Below are 15,608 nucleotides of genomic sequence, written 5' to 3'. Positions count from 1 at the left end.
AGTGCCTTCATCAGGAAAAGGAAGAAAGATCCCAATTTCTGTCTCTGAACACACACTGAGAAAAGGATCTGTGAGCACACAGCAAGAAGGCTTCCTACTGCAGGCCGGGAGGAGGGCCCACCGGAAGCTGGAGCAGCCAGCAACTCAGTCCTGGACTGTTCACTCCCAGAGCTATGGGAAAACAAATTTCTGTTGTTTAAGTCATTCAGTCTGTGGGATTTTGTTAAGACAGTCCTAGCAGACTAATACAGCCAGTCATTACATTAAGAAAGTCTATTATAATGATTTCTAGACCTCTTAGTTAAACCTAGTAGTAGTAGATTTAAATAGTAGATTTTAAATCTAAAATAGTAGTAGATTAAAATAAAATCTTCCTGGAAATAGGAAATAACATTTTACATTAATCCATAGTATATTTACCAAGATCATCATAGCATCTCACAGTATTTGGTTTTAAAACATTTTTCTTAGCATATAAGGCAAATCATTGCCCTCATCATACAAATGCTTGTATACACCCCATTTCCTGTAATACCAGATGTTGCCTGATTTTTTTCCCCACCAGGGTCAGTTTTGAAAATGAAGTTTATCAAACTTGTTTTGTTCTGCAAGACCAGGCTGTTCCCCTCTTTAACTTTCTCTAAGTTTCTTGGTCCACTATCTTTCCATCTGTGTACAAGGTTCATGAGGATGCTTGACATTGGAAATGGCTAGAAAGGTAAATGTTCCTTTTTAAAAAATGGATGTAAAAAGATATAAGTATAATTCTTAAAATAATATTTTAAAAAGCACTTTTGAAATGTTTAAAGTATATATATAACAACAAAATTAGAAAATGAACTTGCAAGGTCCAGCGTGAGAGTCAGACTCTTAACTTGATTGGTTGAAAAGTCAGAGAGTAAGGAAGACGTTTCATTGAGCCTCAGTAACTGAGTTATTTGAGAGGCAATAGCCCCTCCATCAGTTCTTCTAGAAATTCAGCTAACAGCCATCCACTCGGAGCATCCGAGACTTTTTCATCTTTTCCTCTTTCTACTCTCCTGATGCTGCCAAGTAACTCTTGACGCTTCTCTCTTCTGCCCCATCCATAGCTTCTGTTTCCTCCTTTCTCCTTGAGTAAATCTCTGCCTTTAAGCCCCTCTCTGCTTTGAAACTTTCTCTCTATATTTTACCACCAAACACTCCAAGTTAAAGGAGCTGGTGGATTCCTTTCATCATAATCAAATGTGAATTCTCTCCTGGTAGGTGGAGGTTTCATGAGAGGCCACCTTATTTCAGAGTCTGTTGGCCAGTCTACAGGTGACTGTTCAGGATCCATCTTTCACCAGTCACCTGTGGTCTAGTGCTCAGGATTATATGATACAAAACACCTCTTTCCCCAACTCTCCCTCTTTAGGTGGCAGGCACTGGCTTAATGTTCCCTAACGAAAGGCAGCGTGGCATAAGAGAGCTGTAAGTCTGGAGAATAGAAGCAGTGTTCCCATTTTTGCTATTAAGTAGTGAAAGACAGGTTATTGACTATCTTGGCTGTCTTAGCTTGAGTTCTGCAGAAGCAAATTCTGAGACAGGGATGTGGGTACAAATTGTTTATTTGGGAGGTGGTCCCAGGAAGCCACAGGTGAGGCTTGGGGAAGTGAGGAGGACATCCAATAAGGGGTACTGTAATAAGCAGGTTACTTCCGAGGGGAACTGGGGCTCCATTCCTCAGAGATATGTATAGAGAATATTCAGAATTGTTTGCCTAAGAGGCAGGGAAAGTGAAGTCTTACCCCCTGGATCCTTTGGGAGTCAGGAAGCTGGACATTGTCTCCTGGGTACTTCTGGCCCTTCTGGGTCAAGAGTGCTTTTCATCAGAGTCTTAGGAAGCAGCTCATCTCTTGGAACCATTTGTTGCAATCTCAGGGAGAGTCCAAGGGGGATGGGGGATAGGGGAGGCTGGCTACTGTAAGGCTTAGCTGACCTCTCTTGTTCTATATTCCAACTGCTCTAGCTCTCAAGAGATCAGTTCTCTGTAGATCTTAGAGATGGGCTTGGGCTAAGAAAAAGTAAGAGAAGAGTGGAGTGAATCCAGCTTCAAGATTCCCAATACAACAAACACATAGGATTACTTAGAATGGCTGAAGCTGTAATTCAATTTGGATATCTCATAATAGAGGCAATAGTAAAGTAACTTATGGCAGATCCAAGTAATGAATCCTTCTGCAGCCATCCAAATTAAAAAGTGTATTCAATAACATGGGAAAGTTAAAGGGAAACAAAAACAGAAAAAAGGAAGCACACCCATTTTCACTGGAGTGAATCTGTGGATCTTTCTGGATGTGCGGAACAAAGAGATGCTCAGGAGAAGTCCTCTCGCTCTTCGAAGCTCACATAAAATGAGTCACTCTCACAGGGACTCCAAGTGTGTACCTTAGTCTACAGACGTGTCCCGTTCCATCATTTGGAAAGGAGGCTTAAGGTGTGCTCCAGCAGGGCAGGTTATGACTGGGTCCTTGGAGACTGTAGGAAGCCCTGGATCTCAGCAGGTGAGGTCTTGGCATCTCAGCCTCTCTCTCCAGGTTCCTGCCTTGAAACAGCCAGAGCCCAGAAGCTGAAGCAGCTATGAATCTGGACACAGAGTCTGTCTACTACCTCAGCTTCTCTGTGGAATAAAATAATCAACAAGTGTCCAACCGTTAGGCTGTGACCCTGCTCAGAGTGAAGATCCAAATACCCCTCCACCTCTCTTCTCAGGCGACAGTCCTCTCAGCAGCACTGTCACAAAGACCTGGTATTATCAGATCAAATTAAACCAAAGTGGAAACAAAATTCTTCTCTTTTCCCTGATTTATAGATGGACTATTTTTTAAAATATTTATCTGGCTGTGCCAGGTCTTAGCTGTGGCACTTGGAATCTTGATCCTCATGGTGGTGTCTTTAGTTGTGGCATGGGAACTGTTAGTTGCAGCCTACGGGATCTAGTTCCCAGATCAGGGGTCAAACCCCACATTGGCAGCTTGGATTTTTAGCCACTGGACCACCAGGGAAGTCCCTCAGTGAATATTTTAATAGAATTGCAAGTCAGTCTGTGTTTGGAGCCATAGCTGCTTTTCATGCTTGTGCCCTGGTCAAAGTTTTCTCTTTTTTTAAATAAAGAGAGCCTGTAGTGCAAGGCTTAGCAAGAGAGAGGGAGGCAAGAACAGAAAGGCACTGGAGGATGGAGGTCAAGGATAGCAGGTCACAGACAACCAAACAAGAGCAGATTTGCCTTTGTTTACATTGCCAAAGGGGAAAAATTAACTTGATGGAAAGGGTAATTAAGCGTTTCTTTTCCCATCATGGTCCAACCCGGTTTCATATCCAGCTGTTCTGTTTCACGTCGTGATGCTCCTTCCTGGAGCCGCAGAATGAAAGACAGCCAGTGTGTCACTGATGTCACACTGCACCACTTCCCCTACTGTTAACCTTTACTTTATAAACAGGGAAAATCTGTGTAAAACCTCAAGTAGGCAGATAGCAAGTGAAGAGTAGAAAGGGTTACGGAGTTGTTGTCTGGAAGGAAGAGATACTTTGAACAATTCAGCAGATTAGCATTATAAAATGTTTAAGATAGATTATCTGCCTAGACACCCTCAGGTCTAAAATGCTGAAACTGAGATTATATAAAGTGAATGGAGTTTCCAGTTGTACATCTGGAATCACACCCCCAGACTAGTGCCCATCCACTCATGATCAGTTCTCTTAGTTGCTTACCTTTGCAAAAACAAGTTGCAGAACAAGCTGGTTTACCCAGGTGTACTGTTTGGAATATGGAATATGTTTTCTAACAGAAACAGTTAGGGACTTCCCTGGTGTCCAGTGGTTTGAGACTCCACATTTCCACTGCAGGAGACATGGGTTCCATCCCTGGTGAGGAACTAAGCTCCCACATGCCACAGGGTGTTGCCAAAAGAAAAGAAACAAAGTTAATAGACTCGATGGTATTTCTCTCCTCTGTGTCTCAAAGACTCTTAGTACCTAGATTCCACAACTCTGGGAATGATTCTCCGCCTTTTAATGGGGGTTAATGAGAACATAATGGAGACAAATGACTAACCATACATAGCTCAGCTGCCATTGCTCAAAGCAACATCCTGTCCTGTGTACCTGATTCCTTTTCAGGCAAATACAGTCCAGCCTGTATATCCAGCATCGCAGGTCCCACACACAGTTCAGAGCCTTGCCATTTGAATCCTCTGGAAACATATTACAGGATATATTTTTCCTGTACGTATGGAGGTTTCATCACTGCAAAGCTTCAAGGAGACCCTAATCGGCTGTAGAGACTCTAGTTTATTGTGAATGATCACACTGTTCATCTGGAAGAAAAACTACTTTATTCCAATTGCTTCACACATTAAACCAGCCATTCAAAGGAACAGGCCAGGATAAATGTTTTCCTTGGTTTAATCAGTTTACAAGAATCAAAGAACATCCTGATGATTCAAAAGACTGTTCTATACACCTGTGTCTCTTTTGCTCTCTCGAATACAGGGTTATCGTTACCATCTTTCTAAATTCCATATATATGCGTTAGTATACTGTATTGGTATTTTTCTTTCTGGCTTACTTCACTCTGTATAATAGGCTCCAGTTTCATCCATCTCATTAGAACTGATTCAAATGTATTCTTTTTAATGGCTGAGTAATTCTCCATTGTGTATATGTACCCTTGCTTTCTTATCCATTCATCTGCTGAGGGACATCTAGGTTGCTTCCATGTCCTGGCTATTATAAAGAGTGCTGCGATGAACATTGGGGTACACATGTCTCTTTCAATTCTCATTTCCTCGGTGTGTATGCCCAGCAGTGGGATTGCTGGGTCATAAGGCAGTTCTATTTCCAGTTTTTGAAGGAATCTCCACACTGTTCTCCATAGTGGCTGTAGTAGTTTGCATTCCCACCAACAGTGTAAGAGGGTTCCCTTTTCTCCACACCCTCTCCAGCATTTATTGCTTGTAGACTTTTGGATAGCAGCCATTCTGACTGGTGTGAAATGGTACCTCATTTTGGTCTTGATTTGCATTTCTCTGATAATGAGTGATGTTGAGCATCTTTTCATGTGTTTGTTAGCCATCTGTATGTCTTCTTTGGAGAAATGTCTATTTAGTTCTTTGGCCCATTTTTTGATTGGGTTGTTTATTTTTCTGGAATTGAGCTGCATAAGTTGCTTGTATATTTTTGATATTAGTTGTTTGTCAGTTGCTTCATTTGCTATTATTTTCTCCCATCCTGAAGGCTGTCTTTTTACCTTGCTTATAGTTTCCTTTGATGTGCAGAAGCTTTTAATTTTAATTAGATCCCATTTGTTTATTTTTGCTTTTATTTCCAATATTCTGCGAGGTGTGTCATGGAGGATCCTGCTGTGATGTATGTCGGAGAGTGTTTTGCCTATGTTTTCCTCTAGGAGTTTTATAGTTTCTGGTCTTATGTTTAGATCTTTAATCCATTTTGAGTTTATTTTTGTGTATGGTGTTATAAAGTGTTCTAGTTTCATTCTTTTACAAATGGTTGACCAGTTTTCCCAGCACCACTTGTTAAAGAGATTGTCTTTTCTCCATTGTTTATTCTTGCCTCCTTTGTCAAAGATAAGGTGTCCACAGGTGCATGGATTTATCTCTGGGCTCTGTGGGAGAGGGAGAGGGTGGGATGATTTGGGAGAATAGCACTGAAACATGTATAATATCATACAAGAAACGAATCACCAGTCCAGGTTTGATGCAGGATACAGGATGCTTGGGGCTGGTGCACTGGGATGACCCAGAGGGATGGTACAGGAGGGAGGTGGGGAGAGGGTTCAGGATGGGGAACACGTGTACACCTGTGGTGGATTCATGTTGATGTATGGCAAAACCAATACAATATTGTAAAGTAAAAAAAAAAATAATAATAATAATAAATAAATGATAAATGGTTTAAAAAAAAACCCTGATGATTGTGTTTCTGTATGACTTTCATGTCAAGCCAAGGTACTCACGTGATGAGGAGGCTTGCATGTTACAGAGCAAGAATATTTTATGTGTAGGTGTTCATGCATGGTATTTATTTTGTTTGGACCCAGTAGAACTTTTGCACCCAAATGACCTCTTGCCTCTACTCTCAATAGTAGGCAGGGACTGCCTCTCTTACTAGATGGATTTAGTTCGCCTCCTGTCTTGGAAATGTTCTCAAAGACAGTTAATCATCCATTCACAAAGTGTTTTTTGACAGCTGGATTATCCTCCTCATTTATTAAATATATCTCCATATTGTTTTGAGCTATTTGCTCAAATCAAATCTTCCTTAAGAATTCAAGAATTGCCATCACAAAGCAGATGAATTTATGGATGGACATCAAATTCTATAGCTCCTCAATTATAGTACTAAAAATCTATTGTAAAATGGCAGTGTCGCTGGCATTACACATTTCTATAGTTGTTTTTAACCTTGTTGGGGTCACATATCCCCATAAGAATATGACAGAAGCTCTCTCCTCCCAGAAAAAATGAACATATGAATATAAGCACGCATTTACATATCATTTCAAAAAGGTTTGTGGTCCCCTAGAGTATATTTAGTGATGCTGTAGGGTTAACAGCTTTTGTTCTAAAGGGACATTTTCAAAAGAAAGAATATTTATTTTGATTTATAGTCTAGATATGTTGATTAAAAAATTCAATAGTATCATCATTTATCACCACAGCTTAAATCTATACATGTACTAGCCTGTGTAGGCATTTGTGATTGACTGCATTAAAAATGACCTACTGTTTAGAATTTTTGTCTTTAGAACTTTGGTTTGGCTATTCAATTTAATATTTGCATTTGAAAAAACTCTAATAGGACTTTGACCTTAAGGATTTTGCAAGTCACGATCTACATATAAAATTTAATTCAAACTTTATTAAAATAACATTGACTGAATCTTGGAATTAGGTGATAACTCTTCTACATTTTTTAAACACTATCAAATGATAATTTTTAGAATTAAATAAAATATGAATCCAAAGTGATTCAAGAACTTAGTATAATAAATAACAAAACAACAACAACAAAAAGAATTTAGTATATACAACTACAGTTTTCATGGTAGTTTATGGAACTTACAAAGGAAAAATAACCTCTTTTAATGACTATATACTGGATTTATTTTCCCTTTTTGATTATGAATAATGACTTTATATGCACATAGAGTGCAGCTTTCATCACCTCCAGAGCAGAAAAACTCCGCTGTCATCTCAAACCTTTGACTATATGTAATGTAATAGGAGCCATGGTTTAAAACATTCAGGATCAAATTTAGTCTTGCGGAATTCATGAGACTGGAAATTCACATAGCTCTTTGAATAGAAAAACTATGGTAGGAACAATCTTCCATAGCCACCTGGTTTTTTGTGCATGCTGTATGAACTTATACTTTCTATCTTCCTTTATTACTGTAAGTAAAACAGATGCGCATACATGAAAGCATTTCTGGAAAAAAAGACTCACATACAAGACAAGACGAACTTGTGGCTTTGGTCATGTGATGTGAAATCTTTGTCATCACATAAAAACATGTATTTCGCACAGAATATATTCAAATATTGTATTTCTAGGATGCATAGTTCTTTATATATTTTATTTCCAAAATCAGGGCATATCTTTAAAATTTAGAGTGTGTTATAGTTCATTTGGTCTCATTTTTTAAATTATACACAAAATAATAGAGCAAATAACAATTGATGCTGTCTTGGATTCAATGAAATACATTGTATACGTTAGAGCACATAAGATCAGAAAGTGTCTTAGCAATGTTATAGCAACTCCTCAAGGAAATTGAAATTTAAGGGTCATTTAACTTGCCAAAGACACAGATTTTGGTGACAAAATCAGCATAGTCTAGTAAGTAATTTTTAAATACTTTCACCCATTGTATGTGACTCATAGTACAGTTAACTTATAAACTCACTGTAAATCACTTTTCAAAAGAGTATTTATTAGGTCATATTTGGTTCATGAAATATAATGTTTATGTAAATTATAAAGTTTAGTGAATTATTCTTAAGTATAAATGAATAAATTCTAACTGCATACAAAATCTTGGATAATTTTGAAAGAATTGAGTGTTTACCAGAGTACATATCAAATGACACCATTTTCTATAAACTAGTAAAACTAAAACACTTTCAAAATTAAATTTAGCATGGTCCATATAGTACCTTTTTAAAATTGTTCATTTTCAGTGTTCATGTCGAAAAAGTATTCAAATGATTATTTTTTAATTCACGTGTTAGTTTCAAAATTAAAAAGGCGTATTTTAATGGGAGCTAGTTTAAAACGGTTTGACTTGAGTGAGGTAACAGTTTGGGAAATGTGTCTGTGCTAAAGTTTTGCTTCCAAATTTGGACTTTGAAATTTATTGTCAGTCTCAGAAAGAAATAAGAAGCTGTGCAGATAATTAAACATTTGCCTCGGGGGAATTATTTGCATTTAATTAAAACCATACACTTTGGGTGTATACTTGCTTCACTGGTTATTAAATCTGAATCATATGTTAACTACCCAGGTTTCTCACTTGTCCATCAAATGTTGCTAGTGGCAAGTTGGAGAAAAAACTTTCTCATCATATTCCAAATCATATTGTTTGTTTGAAGCTGTCTCCTCGTTTGGAGGTGGGGGGGACAAAAAAGTAGGTAAGAGAAACAAGAATGATTTATTTTAGATTCCAACTGATTCAGCTCTGTTAGGGGTTAAAACACAACTCAGGAGCAAGAACTCAGTAGAGAAACCATTTGTCAGTAACAGATGCACTGGCCTGCCATCCTTTGCTCTCTCCACGGCCACACGCATACAAGATTAGCTCATGGCTTTTTGGTATCTTTGGATCGCATTTAACCTCCAAAATCACTGCAGATGGTGACTGTAGCCAAGAATTTAAAAGACGCTTATTCCTTGGAAGAAAAATTATGACCAACCTACATAGCATATTAAAAAGCAGAGACATTACTTTGCCAACAAAGGTCTGTCTAGTCAAGGCTATGGTTTTTCCAGTGGTCATGCATGGATGTGAGAATTGGACTATAAAGAAAGCTGAGCACGGAAGAATTGATGCTTTTGAACTGTGGTGTTGGAGAAGACTCTTGAGAGTCCCTTGGACTGCAAGGAGATCCAACCAGTCCATCCTAAAGAAAATCAGTCCTGAATGTTCACTGAAAGGATTGATGCTGAAGCTGAAACTCCAATACTTTGGCCACCTGATACAAAGAGCTGACTCATTTGAAAAGACCCTGGTGCTGGGAAAGATTGAAGGCAGGAGGAGAAGGGGACGACAGAGGATGAGATGGCTGGATGGCATCACCAACTCAATGAACATGAGTTTGAGTAAACTCTGGGAGTTGGTGATGGACGGGGGGCCTGGCATGCTGCAGCCCATGATGTCATAAAGAGTCAGACATGACTGAGCAATTGAACTGAACTGAACTGAACCACGAGAAAAATATACACTAGATTGTGACCTCTTTGAGGGCAGAGATTTGTTGTTTTGTTCACTGTTCACTCCCCAGTATCAAGAACCATGTCTGATGTAGAGTTGGCGCTTAATAAATATTTGTGGAATGAATGAAAAATTTATTTTCTGTCATTCTACTGATCTACTCATGTGCTCTTCCCAGTGATTTTTGAAGAGCCTCCAGAGAAGTCCCAAACATCCCACAGGGGACAATTTCTAGCTTTGCAAGAGTCCATAAGTCACTGGAATCCTTTTAGCCACATTATTTCCTGTAAAGTACATCATATGATTTTAGGAAAAAAAAGTGAACTTATACTGTTCCCACGTTTAAATCTGCTACACGAGGAAGAGGGTGAAGTTGCACGAACAGAAGGTCTGTGCTCCCCCTTTGCTATTTTTCTACTGGTATAGCTCCTGAAGAAGGTGATTTTGATTACCACTGGATTTCAAAGATCTACATCTGGCCTTTTCAAGGACTCAAGGCTCCCATATATGCACAATGACAAGAATGGAAGCATTAAGGACATTAAAATTATATTCCTTTAATCTTCTCTATTTTGCTTCCTTTCATATCGTTCTGCACAATTCTCCTAAGACTTTCACTGATGCATAAAACCTGCTTATATTTTCTTCTTTGTTGTAAAAAAGATGTTCCAACTGAATCCTTACAATTTCTACCTTGTAAACTTTGTGAAGACATCATATGTAGTACTTTAAGAAAAGCTTATTTATTGATGAAGATATTTAAGCATTTTAATGATATTATTTTTTAAATAATAAAAATTTTCCCCCAAACACATATCTGTTCTTTGAGTTCTGGAGGCTGCTGTATTTCCTGGTTAAAAACACTGACTAAAGGTTTCGTTTGTTTGTTATGTCAGATTCTGCAGAGGATGACAATATAACAAAAGACAGTGAAGCAACAGATCATTCTGTGTGTGACCAAGAGCATCCCAGTGGTAAGTTGTGGGACTTGCTTGTTTTCTGCTAAGGAATAGTACATTTTCTAAAACCCAGATTTTAGTTCCTCTGGAACCTTGAACAACTCCGAGATTTAGGGATGCCTACCCTCCACACAGTCAAAAATTGGTGAACAAGTTTATAGTCAGCTGTCTGTATCTGTAGTTCCATATCCAATGATTCAACCAACCACAAATTGCATTGTACTATAGTACATATTTGTTGAAAACAAAGTTACCTGTATGTGGACTGCACAGTTCAAACTTGTGTTGCTCAAGTGCCAGCTTATTTTATTAGTGCTAGATATTAGCTGATGGGTCAGTCAGTCAGTCGGTTCAGTTGCTCAGTCATGTTCAGCTCTTTGCGAGCCCATGGACTGCAGCACTCCAGGCTTCCCTGCCCATCAACAACTTCCAGAGTTTCTTCAAACTCGTGTCCATCGCGTCAGTGACGCCATGCAACCATCTCATCCTCTGTCGTCCCCTTCTGCTCCTGATTGGTGGCTGCCATGTTTAGAAGAGGTGTTTGCTCTCCACAGTCCTCTCACTAATTGTGTACCAGGCTGGCTTCATTTATTTTTGTTACCTGATTGAGGTCTATAGGCATTGGATTTGCAACTGCTGAAAAGAAAATATGATACCAGTGAGAATAAATGTGAAACATGAAGACAGCAGATCCAAGAGATTAAATTTGTAACTCCTTGGAACACCAAGAAGAGATAATAGAACAAACAGAAATGAAGCCATCTTTAAAAAAAAAAAAAAAGGAAAAAATATTTTCCTAATGCAAACCAGTTCCTCCACCCAAAGCACAAGAGTACATGTTATATTTATAGGCAAAGGTAATGAAAACTCATATGAGAACAGAAACCTACAAATCCTCATGGGATTTCTGAAGATCAGTAATAAAGGAAGGCTTTTAAAGCATCTTGGAAATTCAAAATCGGTTTATGACTAAAATCACCAAAATCAAATTAGCCTTAAACTTCTTCCACAACTCTAAATTCTCAAAAAAAAAAAAAAAGGAAAGAAAAGAAACATAAAAATGAAGTAACATTTCCAGAGCTCTAATGGACACTGCATCTATATTTAGTAAAGTTATTATTCATGCATGAAGTCAAGAGTAATATTTTCTTAGGAATAGAAAGATTAAGAAAATGGGCCACCCAAAGTGTCCTTTCTGAAGAAACTAACAAAAGGCCTGTGCAAAAACAATAAATACAGAAAGAAAGGAAGCATTCAAGACTGAGAAAGGCACAGTTGGAAAGGACTATGTGATAAGAGACTCATTTAAATGTATGAAAATGTTGGAATAATTGTTTCAAAATTAGTATCAAAAGAGCTTACTTAAATGATTGCTTTTACCTTTGAAAATTATAATATTTTTTTAATGAGAAAGAAAAAGAAGGAGACAGTTTTTCTTTCAGCAATGAGAGACTAAATAATATAGACCATTACTCTGACTGGACAACCTGGACTACACACACACACACACACACACACACACACACACACACATATCTTTATATATATATGAATTTAGAAAGATAGAATTTGAAACTATTTTTACCTTAGGGAATTTGCTGATTCTGCAAAAGGCATCTCAAGTCCCATTGTTCAAAAGGACCCTGGTAATGTAATATTTTGGGTTGAAACCCCAAAGATGTATATCTCTACAGGAAAAATGAAACAGATATAGATCAGCCTTCTGAGAGATTGCTGCTCAGCTTTAAATCATCTCAATCCCCAAATTAAATTGAGATTAACCCAGATTACCAGTCCCTCTAGGTACATGAGAAAAGCAAATGTAAATTATTTACTAGAGGAAAGAAAGAAAGAGCATTGTAAATGCCAGAAAATAGCCAGAAAAAAAAAAAATAAAGAAACAAGGTAACATGTAAAACAAACAGTCAAGAGTAGGGAACCCACTTGGGCTGAAAATATTAGTGTTCTAAACCCGAAGGATAAAGCACAAAGACCATGCAAACCAGTTCCTTCACTGACAAGACAAGATTGAAAATTTTAGCTGAGAACTGAAAATTCAAGAGAGAAAGAAAGTCTAGAAGTAAAAGATGCCACTCTAAAATGAAGAATTCAGTGAATAGGTTTATGACTTATTAGATGCAAATGAGGGCTTCCCTCGTAGCTCAGTTCGTAAAGAACCTGTCTGCAGTGCATGAGCCCCGGGTTTGATTCCTGGGTCAGGAAGATCCCTTGAAGAAGGAAATGGCAACCCACTGCAGTATTCCAGAATTTGTGAACTAGAAGTTAGGTCAGAAGAATATATGTGAACTAAAAGACAGGAGAGAAAGAATGGCAAACTAAAGGAAGGGAAAAGATATGCAGGGTAAAATGACAGTCTATTGTGCATATAATTGGAATCCTGGGCAGAAAGGAGAGAGGGAACTGGACAGAGAAAATATCTGAAGAAATTTTGGTGAGAAATTTCCTACAACGAGAAGGGATATCAAGTCACATGTTCCAAAAGCCCTTTGAACTCCAAGCAGAATAATTCCAAAACCATCATAGTAAAATTGCTGAAAGCCAGTGATAAATAGAACATCCAAAAGCAGTCGTCAAACAATGGGACCAAGAGATGACTTTACAGAAGACATGATGGAAATAAAAAGACAATACAAGAGACACTGCCACCTAAGAACTCTAAGCCCAGAGAAAAATGTATGTTTCAAGGATAAAGGTTTGGACTTCCCTGGTGGTTCTATGGTTAAAACTCCGTGCTCCCATTGCAGGGAGCCTGGGTTCGATCGCTGGCCAGGGAACTAGATCACACACACCACAACTAAAGATCTCACATGCCAGCAACTAAGACCTGGTACAGCCAAATAACTATTAAAAAAAAAAAAAAGAATAAAGGTTAATTAACATTTCTGAGCAAGCAAGGAAATGTGCATCACCAGAAAATTCTGGTGTTCTTCAGGTAGGAGGATATTGATGACAAAAGGAATTATAAGATGACAGGAGGAATTATAAGCAAGGCAAATGGTAGTTACTGGATAAGTCTAAATGAACAGTGATGATTCAAATCAATGATGATTATAATAAGAATAGTGTATTGTGGAAGTTAAGATAGAGTCAAAATGCATTGCAATAATGGCATTTATTAGGATGAGATAAATTAAAGTATGCTAATATTTTTCCATTGCCATGGAAAATAGGAGCACCAATTCATATTAAAATTTGGTAAATCTCGGTGATGCCTGAGAGTTAAAAATGGTAAGCCCTGAGGTTGTCCCCACTGACTGGAAAGACTTTGCAGGCCACAGTGCACAGTCCTGCAGACTTCCTGAGTTGAGGAAAGAGCTGAGTGATGGAAAGCCAAGCATCTAGCATTTCCCAGGTGGAGTCCTAAAGAAGGGAGAGCTCCACACAGGGAACACTCTAGAGACCTATAGAGTGTATGCGTGCTAAGTCGCTTCAGACATGTCTGACCTTGTGTGACCCTGTGGACTGTAGTCCACCAGGCTCCTCCGTCTATGCCTTCCTGCAAGGGATCTTCCTGAACCGGCATCTCATATGTCTCCTGCATCGGCAGGCAGGTTCTTTACCACTAGTTCCACCTGGGAAGTGCAGAGACCTACAGAGGGAATCCTTCGAGTCTTCAGCGGAGTATTGATCTGCACATGTGCGATAGACTGGGTAAACCACAGGAAAGGATTTGAGGTCCTGATATCCGGGGCTTCCACAGGGGTGAGAAGGGTGCCTGTTCCCACTAACCAGACTGGAAAACCTAAGAATGCATGGGGGGCTCAGAAGGGGTTTGCCTCAGTAGCAGAGCAAAGCTAGCAATACACCAAATACTGCTCTTGTCCTGTGCAAGCCAGCTTCAAAACGAGACTGGAAAGGACCAAACTGTTTGTAAATGACTTAACTTATCCTTAGATGAAACTCAAGAACATCTGTAAAACTAGAAACATACTTCACATCCAACAGATTAATCAACAAAATGACCAGGCATGAAAAGAAGTATTGGGAGACAACTCTCCTCACGCTTCTTGTGTTTCTGCCTGTTTTATGGGCAGAGAGCGTGAATGCCTTTGTTTTGGCCGGTTTTTTCAAGGACATTTGTACAGGCATACCTCTGAGATATTGGGGGTTGTGTTCCAGACCACCACAAGAAGGGAATATGACAATAAAGCCAGTCACATGAATTTTTTGGCTTCCCAGTGCATGTGAAAGTTGGGTTTACACTATACTGTTGTCTATTGTGCAATAATGCCAGGTCTAAAAAAAAAAGCAATACATATACCTTAACTAAAAAATATTGCTAAAAACTGCTAGCTATCATCTGAGTCTTTGATGAATCATGACCTTTTTGCTGGTGGAGGATCTCACCTTGATGTGAGCCTTGATGCTGAGGCTGCTGACTGAACAGAGTGGTGGTTGCTGAAGGTGGAGCAGCTGTGGTAATTTCTTAAAATAAGACAACAATGAATTTTTCCACATCATTGACTTTCATGGACAATTTCGCTGTAGCATGCAGTGCTGTTTGATACCATTTTACCCACAGTAGAACTTCTTTCAAAATTGGATTCAATCCTCACAAAGCCTGTCACTGCTTTCTCAACTAAGTCTGTGTAATATTCTAAACCCTTTGCTGTCATGTCAACAGTCTTTACAGCATCTTCACCAGAATTTGATTCCATCTCAAGAAGTTACTTTCTTTGCTCATCTATAAGAACTGCTCATCTGCTAAGGTTTTATCCTGGAGTTGCAGCAATTCGGTCACATCTTCAGGCTCCACTTGTAATTCTAGTTCTCTTGCTGTTTCTACCACATCTACAGTTACTTCCTCCCCTAAAATCTTGAAACCCTCTAAGTCATCCATGAGTGTTGGAATCAACTTCTTCCAAATTCCTGTTAACATTGATATTTTGACCACTTCCCAAGAATCATGAATGTTTCTAGAGAGATCACTATCTCTGGCAACTGTAGCCTTATGTGATATATTTCTTAAATAATGGGACTTGAAAGCTGAAATTATTCCTTGATCCATGGGTTGCAGAAGGGATATTGTGTTAGCAAGTGTGAAAACAATATTAATCTCACTGTACATCTCCATCAGCGCACTTGGGTGACCAAATGCATTGTCAATGACCAGGAATATTTTGAAAGGAATCTTTTTTCTGAGCAGTAGGTCTCAA

The 15,608-nt window shown here is 38.7% G+C and overlaps 1 protein-coding gene across 2 annotated transcripts in view; it reads left to right on the top strand.

Annotated features, from left to right (window-relative positions):
* MACROD2 (mono-ADP ribosylhydrolase 2) overlaps positions 1–15,608 on the top strand; it is a 2,300,803-nt gene that overhangs the window by 2,170,398 nt on the left and 114,797 nt on the right. For both annotated transcript variants that reach the window (XM_040248281.1, XM_040248280.1), the window contains exon 14: positions 10,369–10,446. In XM_040248281.1, coding sequence (XP_040104215.1) covers positions 10,369–10,446 — 78 coding nt within the window. The remainder of the gene's footprint in view (positions 1–10,368; positions 10,447–15,608) is intronic.

This window comes from Oryx dammah, unplaced genomic scaffold (genome assembly GCF_014754425.2).
Source record: "Oryx dammah isolate SB20612 unplaced genomic scaffold, SCBI_Odam_1.1 HiC_scaffold_10, whole genome shotgun sequence".
Classification (NCBI taxonomy): domain Eukaryota; kingdom Metazoa; phylum Chordata; class Mammalia; order Artiodactyla; family Bovidae; genus Oryx; species Oryx dammah.
Note: the sequence above shows the minus strand (reverse complement) of the source record. Positions and strands in the feature narration are given on the sequence as shown.